Raw genomic sequence first — 23,964 nt, 5'->3', positions numbered from 1 at the left:
TTGGCTACCAGAGTCAGGTGACAAGAGCATTATTCATACCTTAATAATATTTTGCCATAGTGGCATCTTGCAGGGGACTCAATTTCTACATGATGGTGAGCATATCATCACATACACCCAATTAACCATTAGAAACTATAACAATAGTTATCACACACGAGAGGAATGGAACACGTAGATACCACCAGAAACTTTTCAATCCACAGGCAATGAAGAACAATTCCACTTCACCAGGAAACATGGCTGAGATGGTACAGAACATAGTACAGGATCTGGACATTTGAATTCCAACAGGACTAGCAAGAAATTACAGAAATATGATAAAGGCCAATTCTCGCCCATCTTCTAGGTTCAAATAGTGGAAAAAGGGCATACCATAAACTGGATCAAAAGTAGACACAAAACTTCTTGCCCTTCAAGTCATACACATTGCTCATCAAACTCTAGCAAAGGCTTCCTCCATCACGGTATCTCAAACTATCCTTGTGTGGGGAAATCTAAAGTGGTTGGTTATCCAATGTAACAGGAAAAGAAAGGCACCCAACACTGGCCTTTATTGGGGTGATGAATTAGCAAACAAGCAATAATTGAGTTAGAAGGGTTGTGGGTTTAAGCTCGACTCCAGGATTTAAGCAGATAATTTAGGCCGACCCACCAGTGCAGTACTGTTGGAGGTGCTGCCTGCCTGTTCAATTGGACATAAAAAATTCCATGGCATCATTCAAATAGGAGCAGGGCGTTTTACCGGTGTCCTGAACAACATTCCTCCCTTGACCTCCATCATCAAAACAGTTTAACTGGTCATTCATCTCATTTTGCTGTTTGTGGGATTTTGCTGTGCGTATGTTGACTGCTGCCTTTGCCTCCATAATAGTGACTACCCTTCAAATGTAATTGATGCGCTATGAAATGTTTTGAGGTGCCCCACGGATATGATGAGGTATCTTATATAAATGGAAGTTCTTTCTCTTCTAGTAGCAAGTGATGACATATGATCAGATGAGCACGAGCTTGTGTCTAAAAGAAAATAGTTTTGAACGGAAGCCATAGCTATGCAACTGGCAAATTTAATTTACATCAACTTGAAGGATTTTTTTTTGTTCTGAGTTTTACCCAATGGAAATGACATTTAAAAACAGTGGCCTAGAAATTCAGTTTGGGCCCACCAGCTGGTTTGCGCCCAAAAGTTAGCGCTGGGCGGGGAGCCATTAGTGACCGTCAGATATTTGGCTTCTGCGCCCCAAGTCGGAACCGGGCGCTATTCCAGGGTGTGGTCGCCCCTGCTTGGGGCGCTGAAACTGAATTTCAGCGCTGTAGGCGCCGCTGCGCCACCCGATGCGGTGCGGCAGGCTGCAGTACTGCAGGCCTCCTCCTTCTCTTAAGGTGGAGGTGCCTGCAACGGGGAGATCGCCGCTGGATTGTGCCGGCAAATGAGCCCGGCACCACGGAGAAGTGCCGGGCTCGTGGAAAGCAGCCGGCAATGCCGCGGGGGGGGGGGGGGGGGGGGGGGTGGTGGTGGAGGCGGCCGGGGAAGGAGGTGCGGGCAGGCGGCCGCCGAAAAAGCGGCCGGCCGCACCTCCACCTTTATACGCCCCACTAAGGCCCTGGTCTCCGGATGTAAGTAGCGGCCGCCACGGAGGAGGCGGCGGCAACTGAATATGGGATTCGGGCCGGCATCGGGGCGGAACCGGGGCACTGCGCACACCGATGGATACAAAGTTAAATCCACTTATATTGAACCCAAGAGTATTAGTGTGTTATTTTATATAGTGTTTATTTTAAAACTGTACTCAAGTTACAGCACTGGTTTCCATTAGAACAGGGATAACAGTTCTAACACATCTGTCCTCCATCTGTGCAAGAAAAAATGGAATAACCAGTCTTCCGAATTAATTTTGCCTCCTTTGAAAACTGGGCCAGGGAAAATATTTCCCCCCCAATTTTCTGCCTCCTTTCCTGATGCTGGGCTACAGTTTTATGAATAGGAAAACCCTCTGGCACCTTGCTATTTCTTGATGCATAAGCTTAGACCACGAGCGACTATGGGCTATTTGACCATGCAGTGCACCACAGCAGAGTCCAATCCTGCCCTCATCCAATGTCCACACATGCACTTTTTCCAGCATTAGTTAGGAATCATAAGCCTCCCTAGCACAGGAGTGCCCAATTACAGGCACGGCTGAAATCAGATAACATAGACCAGGGAAAGTACTTTTAAACAGCTCAGTCAATTCTGGCTAGCAGGGCAGTTCTGCTGAAGCTGCCAAGTTTCTGATGCATTGTTTTCACTAGTCAGATTTATGCTGTCTTTTACTGCAACCTACAAATGCAAGGCCTTTGTGTAAGTCATCACTGTTTTAAAAACACTGCTTTTTAAGCACTAAACAAATTTTGCTGTTTAGGATTTATTTTTAGAAAGAATAGTATCTAGGTTGCGTATAATCTGATTTGGACAGTACTCTTCATTTTCTTTTTGTTTTACAATTCTGGGGAAAAAAAAAGTTAAACCACACACTGTTCTCAAAGATTTCAAAAACTAGTCACCATTACATACAAGCCCTTAATGAGAATAAAGCTCCACTTAAAAAATATGTATTTGATATGGGGAAGAAACATGAAATACCAATAATATAAACAATTAGAAGTAATGCTACCACTTTTAAAGAGTATTACAAACTGAATTTTTGAGGAACAAAGCAGAATGCATCAACAGCACCATGATAGAGGTTTACACTAGTGAGAAAATGTATTGTATGTAAATAGGGCCAATTCTGGTATCCCAGTGTACTGGAACACCAATATATTGCATCACCGCAGTGAAGCCCAAGGTTTCATCAGATCCACTCTTACCAACCTGCTTGGGGAGTTGGGGAACGGTGGTGGTGGGGGGGCGGTGAGGAAGGAAGGGAAGAAACAAATGAAGGGGTACCCATCACTGTTTCAGTTGCAAGAGGCATATGTGCCATCAAGACAACAAAGAAAAAAGTAACATATTAAATAAAACCAATCACACACTTCAAAGGTTAAACTTTCCTTTAAACACAGCATAAACTAATACTGTAAGGAACATTTTCAAAAGTTGAAAACATTCTAATGACAGATGTTAAACGTTGAGCAAGTCTCATCTCCTCCATTTCAATTTATCCCTATCCCAGGCACTCACCTGTATGTTATTCTTCTTTAAGGAAAATGAGATATGCTTCCATACAACAAGAGGCCATTGTATCTCCTCCACTCCCCCCACCCCTCACCCTCTAGTATGGTCAAACATCTCCATTTAGCAATTTAGTAGGTAACTAATGTAATCTACTACATCTATCAGATTAGATTTGAACAACTGCACTCCTGGTACAAAGCTTCACCCATCAGACCACATTCTGGGAATTCAGGCACGGAAGTCAGCACGACCCACAGGATTTTCCATTATGGATGAAAAGTACCCTGGGACCTGTTGAATTCTTTGCCAGAATTCCCAATATGCAGTCCCAAACAGGGAAAGCTCAACTCGGAGTGCAAATTTGTAAAATCTACCCTATAGTGTAAAACACACTCAAGTGATAACTGCACATAGAAACATAACAAATGCACGTCTTTACAGCAGGCTTCGATTGGATTTAGAAAGGCACGTCATTCAATTTCAGATGCACTAGTCCTCGGTGTTAATCTTCCACATTCCATGGATAAATAAGGCAAACCAAACCGATTGTGAGGTGGAGGGTAGCTGAAAGGGAGAAAAGTGATGCCTTTCCCTTCATGAAATTTTCACATTGCACCAAGTTTCCCCCCCTTCATGAAATTTTCACATTGCACCAAGTTTCCCTTATTATCACAACTTATTTTCAGAGTACAGGTACAGTACTTCTTGTATTTCCCCACTCCAAATGTTTTTCTTTTTACTCTCTCTGCTCCTGAGGCAGTGACTCATGCTGGGGTGCAGTTCCACAGGCAGGAGTAAAGGAGCATCTCAACCAAGTAGACATTCTCCATATACAAACCTGAAAATTAAGTTGATGGGCTATTTAATCATTGGACCATCACAGTCTATCCCAATCATGTCCTCATCTGGTGTCACCACACACACACACACACTGTTCCACCAGGGTACTTGGACAGCATTCCCTAGTCTAGCCCTGGGACACAAGTGCCCAACTGCCACCACGGCTAACTCAACACAAACCAGGGATTGAGACTTCACAATTTGTACGGCTCAGGTGTCCCACTTTGTGGTGCATTTACTAACTAAGGCATTAACAAGCCCTTGATTTTCCTAATTTATCAAAACCATTAAATTAAGCATTAAGTACAGAAGATTGAGGGGTGAACTGATCGCGGTGTTTAAAATGTTAAAAGGATTCAATAGGGTAGGTAAAGTATTTCCTTCGGTGGGGAATCAAGAAGATGGGGACATAATCTTAAAATTAGAGCTGAGCCATTCAGGAGCGCAATCAGAAAGCACTTCTTCACACAAAGGGTAATAGATTGTCCTGTGAGAAGAGATTGGTAGATTGGGCCTATAATATCTGGAGTTTAGAAGAATGAGAGGTGAGCTCATTGAAACATATAAGATTCTGAGGGGGATTGACAGGGTAGATGCTGAGAGGTTGTTTCCCCTGGCTGGAGAGTCTAGAACTGGGGGGCCTAGTCTCAGGATAAGGGTCAGCCATTTAAGATTGAGGGGAGAAGGAATTTCTTCAGAGGGTTGTGAATCTTCAGAATTCTCTACCCGAAAGGGCTGTGGATGCTGAATCATTGAGTATGTTCAAGGCTGAAATAGATTTTTGGACTCTAGGGGAGTCAAGGATATGGGGGTCGGACGGGAAAGTGGAGTTGAGATTGAAGATCAGCCATGATCTTATTGAATGGGGGAGCAGGCTCGTGGGGCCGTATGGCCTACTACTGCTCCTAATTCTTATGTTCTTAGAAAACTGGAAATCTCTCCCCCAAAATGGGCTGTGGATTCAGGGACAATTGAAGCTTTCAAGACTGAGCTCGATTGATTTTTGTTAGGTACGGGTATCAAGGGATTTGGAGCAAAGGTGGGTAAATGGAGTTGAATACGGATCAGCCATGATCAAACTGAATGGTGGAGCAGGCTCGAGGGGCTGAATGGTCTACTCCTAATATTCCTAGGAGATAAGATTACCTGACATCTGCAAAGTTAGTAAACACAGTTTAGTTCGGAGAGGCAAACCCAGTGCTATTTTGCTATTGTACCAGTGCTATTAAGTATTAGTACAATACACACTGATGGACCCAGAAGATATGGTGATAAGGATGGAGCTGCAGAACAAAGACTACCTACAACAAAGATGCTATCTACCCCCAAAATCCGTGATGATCAAGATGGAATCTTATAATCTGTGATGCAGCTTCATTAATAGCCTGTTTAACTGCACTAAATCCTTGCCTCCGGTAGGTGTTAATACTACACAGTAATCTCAGGAGAATAAATCAATGCTTCTCACCTTCTTTCCCACACCAACTCTAGTCCCCAAAATATTGCCAGTTCCTTGTGGAAATGCATCTGGCAATCCCCACGTTTCAGGATAACTGGCCAAAATGAAATCCCAACACTCAACAGTATTGTATCAAAGTTTCTTATGTCTTCCAACAATGTACATTCGCCCTGCTGTTCTCCTGACAAATGGCTTAAGAGTGTCTAGTTTTAAGTCATCTGGCTCAATATGGCAATGAGAAATCCATTAATGGTACAACAATTTTCCACTGCAATTTAGGCAGAAAATAATGCTTGGTTGCAAAACTACCTAGGTTAGCCCCTATCCTCCATGCCAATCTAGTTGGTCAATAAAAGATCATCATTACTACATTTCTGTGCATTTTTTTGGTTTCCTGCAATTACGTACCTGATGCAGACTTTAATGTTGAAGCAAACATCAAATACAGAGGGAAATTTGCACCTCCAGGAATAGGTTTTGAGCGAATACATCAAATGCTTTCCTTTGGCATGGACTTAGGAAAAACAAGACTTGTAGGACAACTTTACACACATCTTGAGGTTTGACGAAAAGGGAGTCATCACTTCAGACTATCAATTTTAAATGCGCTGCAACCAACTTATGATCTGTCACAAGTGTGTTAAAAGAAAAAACTTCCTGCAATCAATACAGATTTGAAAACCTGTATATGGCCTACATACTTACTTTATGCAAGAATATTGAATGTCCACTCAAAATTTACCATACTGAAAATAGAAAAAATAGACATACACAACAGACTGTCAGTAGACCATTTTCTCCTCTACTGATATATAGGAAGAGAGATGTACATGGCTGCGCTATATATAACGTGTGCAAAGCAAAATGTCACTCAGTGAAGCACAAAAATCAGTAAAAGAACAGGCAACTGTAACAATTTACCCCAATAGCTTCCTTTGACTTAGCCATGATATGTGGAAGATAAATGAAGAAGGGCACCACCACTTGCATTATAGACAAGCCTTGTTCTAAGCAATATTTTTGTTCATCTTCATTTATTGAATTAACAGGATTTCATTGTATGTTAGTATGGGTTAGACACTACCAGGGTTTTACACTACAACAGCGGAAAGCAGTGTCGAACTTCTATAATACTGGGCCCAAGTAATCAGAACTAGCGTACTGTTGTTCTTAAAGATTCTCATAAGCAACTGCTGAAATTTTTTCCAAGCTGCATTATTTTACATTTTAAAAATACTGTCCCTCCCCACAAGCTAAACCTATCTGTGAAATTATGAAAAAATGCAGTTAAGGAAGGAGATTCTATGCATCGCATTTCAGAATATTTGCAAATCAGGCTTCTGTATTCTTAATGTACATGAAATTGTATTAAAATGAGTTACAATCGGGGAAGAAATTATAGTGGATAGGGTAGGAGAGTAGGAAAGAGTGGGAGAATATTTTCCCTCAACAAAGTTTGATTTACAGAGAAAGCCTTCATTGAATCTGGTGAAAAAGGGCGAGTAACTAACCTTTACATAATGATTTGTCACGCTATTTACATCATTTACTTTCTACAGGCGCCTGATAAAAGCAGAAGAGACCTGTAGTCAACTGTGAGAAGAATGACTCATGCAGTAGTCCAAAAATGGAGAATAAAAGGAATTAGCACAGCATTGTGTGCTAATAATATAAAAAGGAAGCCAAATCTCCAATATCCACATTTTGTATTGTTCATGTTGTTCGAGGCCCAAATACTGTTAATTGCCGCAGCAACCCCTTTGGCTCTGCTGATTCGTTTCCTGAAGATTTACCCCTCGATTTCTGGCAGCAGTTGCTGGATTTTGAGGATCATTTTTTGGCATTTTCTTAGCTGTGGGGAAAACAACAGAATTCAGTTAGTAATGTGGCTAAATAGCCCACTCTGAAAACAGTTTCAGCTTCCAAGGAAGGTTTGTGTTTCAGCATGTGCTGTATATGCTGACGTGCTACCTGCTGCAGAAGAGCTCGGTATACGTTAATATAAAAATTATAGCAGCATACAAAATCAAGGACAGGTTGATGTTATGACATTATTGAGTTATTGTTCATTTCTCTGTTCTCATGTTATGTTAGAAATGATGAATCTGATTTAGTCCTTAGTACCAAATGCACTTTGGCATTATGAGCTACTATTTATACACTGAGCTGATTTTCCCATGCAGTGTTCAAATTTTGCAAATATTTTTCCTTGTTCAACTTCTGAAAAAAAGTTTTCTCCTGACAGCAAAACCTGATGTTTGTAAGTCTGAGCTTGAGAAATGTACAGCGCCAGTATCTCCTTTTAAATCCATGTTTTTTAGTGAAACACTGTGTGCACTAATGAAGAAATATCATTGCTGAGGAACTCCGTTTTTTCCATTTTTGTCACTCAGTGCTAGCGAACAATCTCAAGTGATTCATCACCTGATGCAGGGTACAAAGCCCTTCTCTTCACTATAATGCAATGCCTTGGAATTCAATTCAAACTGTCTAAGATCATTTCATATAGGATCCATACAGCCAGAAAAGAGAGAGATGGATACCTCCATTAGTTTGAACTGAATTCAAACCCAGATCGCTGTTGAAAGGATAGTGTAAAAACATTAGTGTGCAAATGCAGTTAAAAATGTAATATACAAATGCCACTGCAATCTTCAGAGTGTTAATCTGGTTAGTAAACTTCAATTCAAATAATAAAATATCAAACAGTTCCCTCACTGTCAGCTACTGTAAAATCTCACAAGGAGCTACACTGTTACTGGTAACTATGAGTGAAATAACATGAGGGTGCAAGTTATACAAAGTAGCATCTGATTTAACCAAGATGGTTCTGGTTTGAAGTGTTAGACAGGCAGGATTCAACATTCTTACATTTTGTCCTTTTTGCGTGTACATGAGTGTGAACGTGGCCACCTAGTTTCTCCACCCATATAAATACAATCTGGCTATGAACTTTGTGTGGGAGGTTTGATGGGAGAGGATGACAACACACACATCATTCACCAAAAATACAGCATCATTTATAGCACTACCATCTCCACAGTAGTGGTCCCAGGCCTGGTGAACAGCCAGGCCAGAGGATGTCTGAAAGCACATGCACTCAGGATGCTAAGAGACTAACTAAGGGTTTTGCCCAAAGACAACTTTTTACTTAAAAAAAAAAAAAATCTGTATAATAATGATAGAAAGATAAAAATTTGTATGGCACAAGAGAAAATGTAGCAGCATGAACAGAAACTTGACTGGTGGGCAGGAAGCAAAAATGGGTGTTCCTCAACTGCGAGGGTCACTGGTGTTCTCGGGATACATATCAATCATTTGAACTTGGGTATAGGAAACACAATCTCGAAATTTGCTGACACAAAAGTAGAAGTGTCTGCAAATAGTGAAGAGGTCTGTAACAGACTTTAGGGACAGAGACAGGTTAGCAGAATGGGCAGACAGGAGGCAGATGTAACTTACTGTGGATAAGTGTGAAATAATATATTTTAGATTAAAAAAGAAATGGATTATACACTTAATGGAAAGATGTTGAAGGATGTGGATGAACAGAGAGACCTAGACGTTCAAATACGTAATTCCTTGAAAGTACAAGTGCAGGTAAATAAAGCCATAAAAAAAGCCCAGCAGAATTTTGTGTTTCATAAATAAGAATATACAGTATATAACATAAGAAATAGGAGGAGTAGGCCATACGGCCCCTCGAGCCTGTTCCGCCATTCAGTAAGATTATGGATGATCTTCGACCTCAACTCCATTTTCCCGCCCGATCCCCATATCCCTTGATTCCCCCAGAGTCCAAAAATCTATCTCTCTTAACCATGAATATACTCAACGACTGAGCATCCACAGCCCTCGGGTAGAGAATTCTAAAGATTCACAACCCTGAGTGAAGATATTTCTACTCATCGCAGTCCTAAATGACTGACCCCTTATCCTGAGACTATGCACCCTAGTTCTAGAGTCTCCAGCCAGGGGAAAACAGCCTTTCAGCAGTTAAAGTACAAGAGTAAAGAAGTAATCATGAATTTATACAAAACGTTGGTTAGGCCATGCTTAGAGGGTAATGTGCAATGTTCGGCACCCCATTATAGAAAGAACATTAAATCCATAGAAAGCATACAGTGTAGATTCACTAGTATGATGCCAGGGATGGGCAACTACAGTTATAAGGAGAGATGAGTTAAGAACATAAGAAATAGGAGCAGGAGTAGGCCATTTGGACCCTTGAGCCTGCTCCGTCATTCAATAAGATCATGGCTGATCTTCTACCTCATCTCCACTTTCCTTCACTATCCCCATATCCCTCAATTCCCTTAATATTCAAAACTCTATCAATCTCTGCCTTGAATATACTCAACGACTGAGCCTCCACAGCCCTCTGGGGTAGAGAATTCCAAAGATTCACCACCCTCTGAATGAAGAAATTTCTCCACACCAGTCCTGAATGGCCGACCCCTAATGAGACTGTGACCCCTGGTTCTAGACTCCCCAGCCAGGGGAAACATCCTCCCTGCATCTACCCTGTCAAGTCCTGTTAGAATTTTGTATGTTTCAATGAGATCACCTCTCATTCTTCTAAACTCTAGAGAATATAGGCCTAGTCTACTCAATCTCTCCTCATAGGACAATTCCCCCATCCCAGGAATCAGTCTGGTGAACCTTCGTTGCACTCCCTCTGGGACTACTTCCACTATAGCAGAGAAGGCCACGAGGAGATTTGAGAGAGGTTTTTTTCAAACAATTAGCAAGAGTTTTAATAAGAGTGAATAGGAAAACATGGACCCGTATTTTCCGATCGCAGGCCTCACGCGGGCAGAGGCCTGCGATCTGGAAAAATCTGCGCCCTTATCCGAGGGCTCCTGGGACGCGCACACCTCCGATGCTGGGCCTCACTAAACTCCAAGTGTGCAGGGCCCAGGTATCCCAGAGGCGCATGTACTTCGCAGCGTCCCTGGGATCACGTGGGCCATGGGGAGCCAATCAAAGAAGGGAATCTTCCTTCATACATTTGACAGGAAGACCTGTCAAATATATGAATGGAGATCAATGAAAAAACATAGTAAAACTTTAAATCACATTTTTTTTTAAATCACATTTTTAAAATGACTTGAAATATAATTTAAAAAAAATTAAAGTATTTTACGGGCTAAAAATAAACGTACCTTTTTTAAAAAAGTATTTTTAAAATGATAAATCAGTGAAAAAAATTTTTAAATTACTTTTTTCTACTCTTATCCTGGTAAAAGCAGGCCTTACGCCTGCTTTTACCAGGTGTAAGAATTGCAAGGGTTTTCTGTGGGCGGAGGGTCTCCAAAAAGCGGAACTATCCGCCCGCAGAGGCCCTTCTCCACAGCAGCCAGAGGATCTGTCAAGAGGATTCTTGACAGAGCGAAAATGCCGGTTTTCAGCGCATGCGCTATGCATGCCTGAAACCGGCATTTCCGATGTCCACATGTAGGGATCGGAATATCCGGCCCAAAGTGTTTCCTCTGGTTGAGGAATCAGTGACGAGGCATCGTTAATTTAAAATTGTTACTGAGTTAGGGGAGGGGTTAGAGAAATTTCTTTATGCAGAGGAGCCTAGAATGTTTTGTCACAGGGAGTGGTTGAGGCAGGGACCATTGCTTCTCCGAAGCAAAATTGAACAAATATCTGAAACAGAGGAAGATAAAAGGCTATGGAGAAAGTGCAGGGCAGTAGGCTTAGTTTTGGATTGCTCAAGACAGTACAGACATGATAGCCTGAATGGCCTTCTTCACTGCTGTAAACAGCTCCAACTCCAACTTTAGAAACATATAAACTTTATTACTTTCCGAATCTTTAAAAACAAAACTTGAACAAATTAGCATTGAGAGGGAGGAGGTACCAGCGGTTTTAGCGGGCTTAAAAGTGGATAAATCCCCAGGCCCAGATGAGATGTATCCCAGGCTGCTGTGTGAGGCAAGGGAGGAGATTGCAGGGGCTCTGACACAAATTTTCAGAACCTCTCTGGCCACAGGGGAGGTACTGGAGGGCAGCTAACATAGTACCATTATTCAAGAAGGGTAGTAGGGATAAACCAGGGAATTATAGGCCAGTGAGCCTAACATCAGAGGTAGGGAAATTATTGGAAAAAATTCTGAGGGACAGAATTAGTCTCCACTATCCGGGCAGGGTCTTCATAACTAATAAGAAGAAATTTAATTAATTATATAGAATGGAGCAGGTGATGTGTTACTGTTGCGAGATGTGGGAGCCGGTGGTCCCCATTGAGGCTCACGGTGATTACATCTGCGACAAGTGTTTGCTGCTAGAGGAACTCAAGTTCCATGTTATGGAGCTTGAGACCGAGCTTCAGACACTGCGACACATCAGGGAGGGGGAGAAGTTCCTGGACTCTATGTTTCAGGAGATGGTCACACCTATGAAGTTAATTACTGCAGATGTAGTCCGTGGTCAGGGACAGGACGGTGTGACTACGAGTGAGGAAGGTACAGGGATCCAGGATGTAGTGTTGAAGGAGACGCAGCCCTTGTTCTTGTCCAGCAGGATCGAGGTTCTTACTCCCTGTGAGGGCGGGAGCGGGGACTGCAGGGAGGACGAGCAACCTGGCCACAGCACCGTGGTATAGGGGGCCATTCAAGTGGAGGGAGTAAAAAGAAATGTTGTAGTGGTAGGGGATAGTATCATTAGGGGGATAGATAGGGTTCTCTGCAGTCAAGAGCGGGAGTCCCGAAGGCTGTGTTGCCTGCCCCGGTGCCAGGGTTAAGGACATCTCTTCTGGGCTGGAAAGAAACTTGGAGTGGGAGGGGGAGGATCCAGTTGTCGTGGTCCATGTTGGTACAAACGACGTAGATAGGACAAGGAAGACGGTTCTGTTAAAGGAGTATGAGCAGCTAGGGGTCAAATTAAAAAACAGAACCTCAAGGGTAATAATCTCTGGGTTATTACCTGAGCCACGAGCGAATTTGGTTAGGATAAATAAAATTAAAGAGTTAAATGCGTGGCTCAAAGACTGGTGTGGGAGAAATGGGTTTTGCTTCTTGGGACACTGGCACCAGTACTGGGACAGACTCCACTTGGCCAGTGCTGGGACTAGAGTCCTGGCGAATCATATAACTAGGGCTGTAGAGAGGGCTTTAAACTAATTAGCAGGGGGCAGGTTTCTGGAGAGCAAATAATAGAAATGACAACAGAGAAGGTCATAGACTTAAGTAGCAGTGGGGGAATTAAAAAACAGAATGTGTCAGGAAGGGACAGAAGGTATGGAGTAAAAAGTAAAGTACTAAAAAGGGAAAAAACAGGAACTAAGTGTTACAAAACATATTTGAAAGTTCTTTATCTGAATGCACGTAGCATTCGTAACAAAATGAATGCGTTAACGGCACAAATAACGACATATGGGTATGATCTTGTGGCCATTACAGAAACATGGCTGCAGGGTGACCATGACTGGGAATTAAACATACCAGGTTATTTAACAATCAGGAAGGACAGGCAGGAAGGGAGAGGAGGTGGGGTGGCTATGTTAATAAAGGAAGGAATCACTATAATAGAGAAATGATATTGGGTCAAAGGAGCAGGATAGTGAAACAGTTTGGGTGGAGATAAGGAATAATAAGGGGAAAAAAACACTAGTGGGTGTAGTCTATAGGCCTCCGAACAGTTGCAACTCTGTTGGGCGGAGTATCAGGAAATAGTTGAGGCTTGTAATAAGGGAACAGCTATAATTATGGGGGATTTTAATTATCATATTAACTGGACAAATCAAATTGGGCAGAGCAGCCTTGAGGATGAGTTCATTGAGTGTATTAGGGATGGGTTTCTTGAGCAGTATGTAACTGAACTGACCAGGGGGCAAGCAACCTTGGATTTGGTCCTGTGTAATGAGACAGGATTAATTAAAAATGTCCTAGTAAAGGATCCCCTTGGAATGAGTGACCATAACATGGTTGAGTTCCATATTCAATTGGAGGGTGAGAAGGTTGGATCTCAAACAAGCGTGCTGAGCTTGAATAAAGGAGACTATGAAGGTATGAGAGCGGAATTGATTAGAGTGGACTGGGAAAATAGATTAAAGGGTAAGACGGTACATGATCAGTGGTGTACATTTAAGGAGTTATTTTACAACTTCCAAAAAAAATATATTCCACTGAGGAAAAAAGGGTGTAAAAGAAAAGATAGCCATCCGTGGCTAAGTAAAGTAATTGAGGATAGTATCCGACTAAAAACAAGGGCATATAAGGTAGCCAAATCTAGTGGGAGGATGTAAGATTGGGAAGTCTTTAAAAGACAGCAAAAAATAACTAAAAGATTGATTAAGAAAGGGAAGATAGATTATGAAAGTAAACTAGCAAAAAATATAAAAACAGACAGTAAAAGTTTCTATAGTTATATAAAAAGAAAAAGGGTGGCTAAAGTAAATGTTGGTCCCTTAGAGGATGAGACCGGGAAATTAATGGTGGGAAACATGGAGATGGCAAAAACACTGAACAATTATTTTGTATCAGTCTTTACAGTAGAGGACACTAAGAATATCCCAACACTGGACAAACAGGGGGCTCTGGGGTGGGGGGGGGGGAGGAACTAAATACGATTAAAATCACTAAGGAAGTGGTACTTGGTAAAATAATGGGACTCAAGGCGGATAAATCACCTGGACCTGATGGCTTGCATCCTAGGGTCTTGAGGGAAGTAGCGGTAGGGATTGTGGATGCATTGGTAATAATTTTCCAAAACTCACTGGGCTCAGCAAAGGTCCCGGCAGATTGGAAAACTGCTAATGTAACACCCTTATTTAAAAAGGGTAGTAGGCAGAAGGCTGGAAACTATAGACCTGTTAGCCTAACATCTGTGGTTGGTAAAATGTTAGAGTCCATTATTAAGGAGACAGTAACGGGACATTTGGATAAACATAATTTAATAGGACAAACTCAGCATGGTTTCATGAAGGGGAAGTCATGTTTGACAAATTTGCTTGAGTTTTTTGAGGAAGTAACATACAGGGTGGATAAAGGGGAACCAGTGGACGTAGTGTATTTAGACTTCCAAAAGGCATTTGACATGGTGCCACACAAAAGATTATTGCTCAAGATAAAAAATCACGAGATTGGAGGTAATATTCTGGCGTGGGTGGAGGATTGGCGCTCTAACAGAAAGCAGAGAGTTGGGATAAATGGTTCGTTCTCAGATTGGCAACCAGTAACTAGTGGTGTTCCGCAGGGGTCAGTGCTGGGTCCCCAACTCTTTACAATCTATATTAACGATTTGGAGGAGGGGACCGAGTGTAACATATCAAAGTTTGCAGATGATACAAAGATGGGACGGAAAGTAGTGAGTGAGGAGGACATAAAAAACCTGCAAAGTGACATAGACAGGCTAAGTAAGTGGGCAGAGATTTGGCAGATGGAATACAATACTGGAAAGTGTGAGGTTATGCACTTTGGCAGGAAAAATCATAGAGCAAGTTATTATCTTAATGGCAAGAAACTGGAAAGTACTGTAGTACAAAGGGATCTGGGGGTCCTGGTGCACGAAACTCAAAAAGTTAGTATGCAGGTGCAGCAAGTGATCAAGAAGGCCAATGGAATGTTGGCTTTTATTGCTAGGGGGATGGAATATAAAAACAGGGAGGTATTGCTGCAGTTGTACAAGGTATTGGTGAGACCGCACCTGGAATACTGCGTACAGTTTTGGTGTCCATACTTAAGAAAAGACATACTTGCTCTCGAGTCAGTACAAAGAAGGTTCACTCGGTTAATCCCGGGGATGAGGGGGTGGTCATATGAGGAGAGGTTGAGTAGATTGGGACTCTACTCATTGGAGTTCAGAAGAATGAGAGGCGATCTTATTGAAACATATAAGATTGTGAAGGGGCTTGATCGGGTGGATGCGGTGAGGATGTTCCCAATGATGGGTGAAACTAGAACTAGGGGGCATAATCTTAAAATAAGGGGCTGTTCTTTCAAAACTGAGATGAGGAGAAACTTCTTCACTCAGAGGGTGGTAGGTTTGTGGAATTTGCTGCCCCAGAAAGCTGTGGAAGCTACATCATTAAATAAATTTAAAACAGAAATAGATAGTTTCCTAGAAGTAAAGGGAATTAAGGGTTACGGGGAGCGGGCAGGAAATTGGACGTGAGTCTAGGTTCGGAATGGTCATGGCCCTGTGGGTAGTGGAGTGGGCCCAGGGGCCGTGTAGCCTGGTTCTGCTCCTACTGTGTTCTAATTCTGTGTTAGATTTCAGGAGATGGTTTTATTCCTGTTCCTGGCTGGGGTGGAGATCGCCTTTACAGAAGGTAAGTACTGTAGAAAATATAGGGACAGAGTGATCTCCTGGAAGAATTTCGATCGCCTAGATGGGTCGGAGAGGAATTTCCCAGATTTTTTTCTCCCAAATTGGCCATTGGGTCTTTATCTGGTTTTTCGCCTCTCCCGGGAGATCACATGGGTTCGGGTGGATGCAGAGTGATAGAAGATTTGAGGTTAGGATCAGATCAGCCATGATCTTATTGAATGGTGGAGCAGGCTCGAGGGGCCGATTGGCCTACTCCTGCTCCTATTTCTTATGTTCTTATGTTCTTGGAGAGGTAAGGATTAATCAAGGATAGTCAGCATGGCTTTGTCAGGGGGAGATCATGTCTAACCAATTTGATTGAATTTTTCAAGGGGGTGACTAGGTGTGTGGATGAGGGTAGTGCAGTTGATGTAGTCTGCATGGACTTCAGTAAGGCTTTTAACAAAGTCCCGCATGGGAGACTGGTCAAGAAGGTAATAGCCCATGGGATCCAAAATTGGCTTAGTGGCAGAGGGTGATGGTCGAAAGTTGTTTTTGTGACTGGAAGCCTGTGTCCAGTGGTGTACTGCAGGGTTCGGTGCTGGGTCCCTTGCTGTTTGTAGTGTACATTAATGATTTAGATATGAATGTAGGAGGTATGATCAGTAAGTTCACAGATGACACAAAAATTGGTGGAGTGGTAAATAGCGAGGCGGGAAGCCTCAGGCTACAGGACGATATAGATGGGTTGGTCAGATGGGCAGAACAGTGGCAAATGGAATTTAACCCTGAAAAGTGTGAGGTGATGCATTTTGGGAGGACTAACAAGGCAAGGGAATACACAATGAATGGTAGGACCCTAGGAAGGACAGAGGATCAGAGGGACCTTGGTGTGCATGTACATAGATCCATGAAGGCAGCAGGACAGGTAGATAAGGTGGTTAAAAAAGTATATGGAGTACTTGCCTTCATTAACCGAGGCATAGAATATAAGAGCAGGGAAGTTATGATGGAGCTGTACAAAATGATAGTTAGGCCACAGCTGGAATACTGTGTGCAGTTCTGGTCGCCACACTATAGGAAGGATGTGATTGCATTGGAGAGGGTGCAGAGGAGATTCACCAGGATGTTACCTGGGCTGGAGCGCTTCAGCTATGAAGAGAGACTAGACAGGCTGGGGTTGTTTTCCTTAGAGCAGAGAAGGCTGAGGGGGAACCTGATTGAGGTGTACAAAATTATGAGGGGCATAGATAGGGTAGATAGAAAGGAACTTTTCCCCTTAGTAGAGGGGTCAATAACCAGGGGGCATAGTTTCAAGGTAAGGGGCAGGAGGTTTAGAGGGGATTTAAGGAAAAACTTTTTCACCCAGAGGGTGGTTGGAATCTGGAACTCACTGCCTGAAAGGGTGGTAGAGGCAGGAACCCTCGCAACATTCAAGTAGCATTTAGATGAGCACTTGAAACGCCATAGCATACATCGCTACGGACCAAGTGCTGGAAAATGGGATTAGAATAGACAGGGCTTGATGGCCAGCATAGACGCGATGGGCCGAAGGGCCTCTTTCCATGCTGTATAACTCATTGACTCGCAAAATACTGCATATGCTGGAAAATTGTACATTTGTTTTTGCTTGGCTAAAACTATCCAGCATGAGTGAGAATGTACATATATTGGAACCGATGGAGGAGTTCGCTGTTGAGCTCTGGAATTCGAGGAATTGCATCATCCCCCTGCCCCACAAACAAAGGCGTATTCCGTGTTTTATGCTAACCCAGTTGTATTTAGATTTTGCGCATTCTTAATCCAGATTTAAATTAACAATGAAAACATTACAATCCAAAAGACTGTACCTATTGCTAGAAATATATCATTGACATTCATGGCTGTCTTAGCTGATGTCTCCATGAAGAGCAGACCACAGTCCTCTGCATATGCTTGTGCTTCCTGAAAAAAAAATCAAAGGAAATGTATATTTAATACTTCAGCAATAAATTTAAAAGTTAACTGCCAAGCCTCAGTATCAATCATAAACATCACCCCGTGCCAAATCCATCCTGCCAACTCTTTTACCTTTTTTTCGTGCACTGTGCAATTAAACTCTTACTCTGCAGTCTCAGATTTGCTAAGTTCTTGCCCTAACTGCAGTGGCATATGAATGTTAAACTTCTGTAAAATAAACTTTGGATGTTTGATAAGTAATTCTTTTTTTTAACCAAAGGGGGGGGGGGGGGATTAGAGAAGGAGTTGTAACTGCAGACCACAGGTTTATCAGTGTCAGTATTCAACTCTTTGTCACTCAACTTCAATAGCGCCATACATCATCATCTTAGTGCAATGTGCTTTGTATCATTCTCTTGCTAGATTACAGGACATTGATTATCCCAGGATAAGGCTTAAAATGCCATTAAAGAGGAATTACACTGCACTTAATTCCCCTACAATCCTAGTTATAAAGGAATATTTCTGTACACTTATCTGTATATTCAAACTCCTCACTCATGTCGTCACTGGACTGTAACTTTCTGATGTCACAGGAGAGGGAAGGTGGGAGTGACATTAGGCACTGAGGCTCTGTGCCACTCTGCACAGCACAGAAGGAGGCCATTCGGCCTATCATGTCTGTGCCAGTCGAAAGAGAGCTATCCAGCATAATTCCACGTTCCAGCTCTTGGACCTCTCTGCTAAGAGAAATAGGTCCTCCCTATCCACTCTTTCTAGGCCCCTCAAAATTTATACACCTCAATTAAGTCTCCCCTCAGCCCCCTCCGTTCTAAAGAAAACAGCCCCAGTCTATCAAATCTTTCCTCATAGCTAAAATTCTCCAGTCCTGGCAACATCCTCATAATTCTCCTCTGTACCCTCTCTAGTGCAATCACATCTTTCCTGTAATGTAGTGACCAGAACTTTAAACAGTACTCCAGCTGTGCCCTAATATTTTATACAGTTCAAGCATAACCTCCCTGCTCTTCTATTATATGCCCCAGCTAATAAAGGGAGGTATCCCGTATCCCTTCTTAACCACCTTATCTACCTGTCCTGCTACCTTCAGGGGTCGGTGAACATGCACTCCAAGGTCCCTCTGTTCCTTTACACTTCTCAGTATCCTACCATTTATTGTGTATTCCCTTGCCTCGTTAGTCCTACCCAAATGCATCACCTCACACTTCTCCGGATTGAATTCCATTTGCCACTTTTCTGCCCACCTGACTGTGAAGGAATAAGCAATATACCTATTCAGAAAAATACACCATTCTATAAAAGAATTCTGACTTTATTAAAACATGACATACTTGGTCTGAAAATCTAAAAACCCAACATGGAAAAGCTGTGAACAGCATACAGGCTATTGAGAGAAGATAAGTTGTTGACACTGAATCAATAACCTTGTTGAAACAGGAGGGTGGAAGTTCCTGATAATTTGAAGCCTTGGAAAGAACACAATGGTATACCCTGTTACGGTGTTTTAAAGTACACTTTGTAAACAAACAGAAAATTAAGAAACATATGCCTTCGTGGGATTGACATCAAGTGGGGGAGGCACCAGCCATCACATTGTTTTTGTGTTGAACTTGGAACACCTAGGAGACACGATTCTGTGTTGCAACCAGCTGAGGTGACTTAAGAATTGCACAGAAGACTTTGGTAAGAATGACATCAAATAGATGCACCTGCTGGTCACATCGTTTTTTTATGATAAGCTTCAAACACCTAAAGGAGAGACACAAGTCTGCATTGCTACCAGCTGAACTGACTGTAAAAATAGCAGGGGTCAGCAGAAAAATGACGAGATAATTAGCTTATATCAGCAGAATACTTCAAAGGAAATACCACTGAGAAAGTGTATAAAAATTGAACTTTCAAATGGGATGATAGATTCGCTTGAAGGGGCAAAGCGATTCTCGGCTTCAGAGGCAAGCTCTGTAAGTCTTCAACTCTTTGTATCTCGGGGATCAAAGTATTGTATTTGATTTTGGTGGATATCCTGGAATAAACTGAGAACTGTAAAACTAGAGAAGTTAAGATTTGAGAATAAGGATCTCTGATAATAGAATTGTAAGATTTCTGTTTTTGGAACTGTTAATGTTGCGATTGAATCACCAACTGTAAATTACATGTCGGTTCTTTAATAAATCTATATATTTTTAGAATTGTCTCACATAATACTTCTGTATCAAACTCGCGAACTCAATCTCTGTACACTCTTTGGTGAGGAATTGCAGAATTCTGGGGGAGTTTTCCGGAATGTTACAGTCTAGCTAAACTTATTAAAAGTGCTATCTGGAGGACGTTAACATCTTCAGGTTGTTCCTTTCCTTTAGGGAGAGATAGTCTGGACCTTTAGACCCAATTAAGCATCTTTAGGATTCGGCTACCTCTAACTTTAGTTGAAAGTGAACGTCTGGGGAATACGCCTGATCCGGGGTAGCCCTAAAGGGGCTAGGACTAGTAATTATCCCTTCATGACCAGTCCATTGATAATTTCCTGCAGTCTACAGGTTTCTTCCTCACTATCAACCACACAACCAATTTGTGTATCATCTGGAGACTTCTTAGAAAAATAGGAGCAGGAGTAGGCCATTCGACCCTTCGAGCCTGCTCTGCCATTCAATATGATCATGGCTGATCCTCTATCTCAATACCATATTCCCGCTCTCTCCCCATACTCCTTGATGCCTTTTACATCTAGAAATCTATCTATCTCCTTCTTAAATATATTCAGTGACTTGGCCTCCACAGCCTTCTGTGGTAGAGAATTCCACAGGTTCACCACCCTCTGCGTGAAGAAATTTCTCTTCATCTCAGTCCTAAATGTCCTACCCCGTATCCTGAGACTGTGACCCCTCGTTCTAGACCCCCCAGCCAGGCGAAACATCCTCCCTGCATCTAGTCTGTCTAGCCCTGTCAGAATTTTATACGTTGCAATGAGATCCCCTTATTCTTCTAAACTCCAGTGAATACATGCCTAGTCGACCCAATCTCTCCTCATACAAGTCCTGCCATCCCAGGAATCAGTCTGGTGAACCTTCGCTGCACTCCCTCTATGGCAAGTATATCCTTTCTTAGGTAAGGAGACCAAAACTGCACTCAGTACTCCAGGTGTGGTCTCACCAAGGCCCTGTATAACTGTAGTAAGACATCCTTGCTCCTGTGCTCAAATCCTCTTACATTGAAGGCCAACATACCATTTGCCTTCCTAACTGCTTGCTGCACCTGCATGTTTGCTTTCAGTGACTGGTGTACAAGGACACCCAAGTCCCTTTGTACATCAACATTTCCCAATCTATCACCATTTAAATAATACTCTGCCTTTCTGTTTTTCCTACCGAAGTTGATAACTTGACGTGTCCCCTACATTGAAGTTAAAATCATTGATATATATGCCACAAAAAGCAAGGGACATAGTACTGAGCCCTGCAGATCTCCACTGGAAACAGCCTTCCAGTCAAAAAAACACCTTTCAACCATTACCCTTGGCTTCGTTCCACTGAGCCAATTTTGGATCCAACTTGACACTTTCCCTTGGATCCCATGGGCTTTTACTTTTCTGACCAGTCTGCCATGTGGGACCTTGTCAAAAGCCTTGCTAAAATCCATGTAGACTACAAACGTGCTACCCTCATCGACCCTCTTCAAAAAATTCAATCAAGTTAGTCAGACACGACCTTCCCTTAACAAATCCAAACATGGAAAACATCAAAAGTCTGATAGTAGTTCCATTAATGGTTTAGTATAGGGGAGGGCCTCCTCTTGAATCTGATTTCTAGAGGACTCCGTTACCTTAATTATATTACAGGAATCAAGTAGAAGTCTTCCATCAGGACAATCAAGATAGTTTTCACCTATACATTGCTAGGTGGACAACTGGACTGTGTTCCCTTTGTGTTCCTGATTTGAATCCTTCACTGAAGTAAAGCTCCAGGATATAAGTTCCTGTCACCTGGAAACCTTTGGCTCCAGGCTACTCTTTTACATTTAGTTTGAAGAAACGGAATTACTATATCCTCAGCAATAAAGGGAATGTTACTAAACTGCAAGAATGAGTCAATAGTTCACATTAGATTTGCCTGTTTTGAAGATATATTTCTATGATGTCATTTTACTTTTTCAAAACTATAGTAGTGGAACAGTTGCAAACATTATTTGTGTACATGAAGGAGACTTAGGCATGTAAAGCACTCCATGATGCTCTAACACCCTCTGGCTGACTGGGATTGATAACCCCAATGCTCTCCTTGCCAGCCTACTGTCCTCCACCTTTCATCTAGTTCTGTGCAGCTCGAGTCCTCTCGCACAAAATCCCACACACCCATTACCCCTGTCCAGCTCTACTGGCTTCCCATGTACTGAAGTTCACGGTCCTCATCTTCAAATCTTTTCATGGTCTTGCGGCATCTTATCTTAGCAATCTCTCCAGCAGCAAATCTCATAGCATACCCCTCTGTTTCTCAAATTCTGGATTACTGCTTATCCCCTACTCAGTCATCAGAAGCCAATCTTTTAGCCACTGCACCCCTGCTCTGCAGAACTCTTCCCCAAAACCACTCTGTCTTATTACCTGACTCTTTTTTTTTACAAAGGTTGCGTAAAAAGCTATTAGTGACCATACTTTTGGCCCTCCCCACTATCCTAAAACATTTCTTGTCTCCTGCAGAATGTTCTCCTCTTCCCTATAAAGAATCTGAGACATTCTATATAAGGGGTGCTGTATAAGTATAAATTATTAATTATTACCTCGTACTCCACCATTCGTTTATCTGCCAGATCAGCTTTGTTGCCAGCCAAGGCTATCACTATATTGGGACTGGCTTGTCTCTGTAACTCTTTTACCCATGCTTTTGCTCTATCAAATGTTTCCTAAATAAAACAAAAAGCAAATGAATAAATGCATCAATTTATTAAAAATATATTCAAATACAGTAACATTTGCAGTGAGTTGCCTCATAGAATTATTATTAGCTACACATGCAGTTTATGGGAGTAACCCGCAGCTTCTTTCCGAGATCCCAGTATACATTTTGAGGCCACTAAAATTCCCAAGAAGACCAGACTATTTCTTATTGTTTGGCACAGATAACGATGTCAGGCCTACAATACAAACAAAACAGATCTTCAGCTAATACAATCAACTTCCTGTGAATGAAAAAACTTCCCTCCAAATTTCAAAAGTCGACCTTGTCCGTGGCTACCACCAGGTCCCCGTACACCCGCAAGACGTCCCGAAAACTGCAGTCATCACCCCATTCGGCCTGTTTGAATTTCTGCGGATGCCGTTTGGATCGAAGAACACTGCACAGGCTTTCCAGTGCTTGATGGACTCCGTGCTTCGGGACCTCAAGTTTCTATTCGTCTACCTCGACGACATCCTCATCGCCAACCCTAATAAAGAGGAGCACATCTGCCATTTGCGCACCCACTTTAGACGCCTCAGTCAACACGGCTTGATCATCAACCCGGCCAAGTGCCAGTTCGGCCTGCAGCAGGTTGATTTCTTAGGCCAACGCATCACATCGGACGGCGCAATTCCTCTGCAAACGAAGGTGGAGGCAGTTACTTCGTTCCCGCGCCCGCAGACTGTCAAGGCCCTGCAGGAGTTCCTCGGGATGGTAAATTTTTATCACCGGTTCGTCCCTAATGCAGCTCTGCTCATGCAGCCCCTGTACGAGGCCCTCAAGGGCAAGTCCGGCAAGGATCCTATTAGCTGGACGGTCGACATGGACCGGGCGTTCGTCGACACAAAAGGCGCCTTAGCCAACGCAACCATGCTGGCGCACCCGCTGCCAGGTGCACCATCGCTCTTACCACCGACGCGTCAGACTACGCCATCAGCGCAGTGCAGGAACAGTGGGTGCATGGGACGTGGCAACCGCTGGCGTTTTTCAGCCGTCAACTACGGCGAAACGAACGGAAGTACACCACGTTCGACCGGGAGTTGCTGGCCCTTTTTCTGGCCATCCGCCATTTCCAGTTCTTGCTAGAGGGACGTCCGTTCACTGCTTTTGTGGACCATAAGCCACTAACGTTCGCTATGGCCAAGACCGCCGAACTGTGGTCAGCTCGGCAACGACGTCAGTTGACGTTTATCTCAGAATTCACCACTGACATTCAGCATGTGTCCGGTAAAGACAACCTGGTGGCGGATTGCCTCTCCCGCGCGACCGTTCATGCAGTCCAGCTCGGCATCGGCTATGCCCTCATGGCTGCAGATCAAGCCTCGGATCCGGAAGTCCAATCTTACAGAACCAACCCCTCT

General features: G+C 42.9%; 1 protein-coding gene across 7 annotated transcripts in view; it reads right to left on the bottom strand.

Annotated features, from left to right (window-relative positions):
* Positions 1-1,757: 1,757 nt before the first annotated feature.
* The window catches only part of rab5b (RAB5B, member RAS oncogene family), a 74,189-nt gene continuing 51,982 nt past the window's right edge, over positions 1,758-23,964 (bottom strand). For all 7 annotated transcript variants that reach the window (XM_085985771.1, XM_085985770.1, XM_085985767.1 and 4 more), the window contains 3 exons: positions 22,446-22,568; positions 17,564-17,657; positions 1,758-7,308 (listed from right to left, as the gene is read on the bottom strand). In XM_085985771.1, the coding sequence (XP_085841897.1) occupies positions 7,196-7,308; positions 17,564-17,657; positions 22,446-22,568 (330 nt within the window). In that variant the 3' untranslated portion in view covers positions 1,758-7,195. The remainder of the gene's footprint in view (positions 7,309-17,563; positions 17,658-22,445; positions 22,569-23,964) is intronic.

This window comes from Somniosus microcephalus, chromosome 4 (assembly GCF_052327205.1).
Source record: "Somniosus microcephalus isolate GS21.2 chromosome 4, FLI_Smic_1.0, whole genome shotgun sequence".
Lineage (NCBI taxonomy): Eukaryota > Metazoa > Chordata > Chondrichthyes > Squaliformes > Somniosidae > Somniosus > Somniosus microcephalus.
Note: the sequence above shows the minus strand (reverse complement) of the source record. Positions and strands in the feature narration are given on the sequence as shown.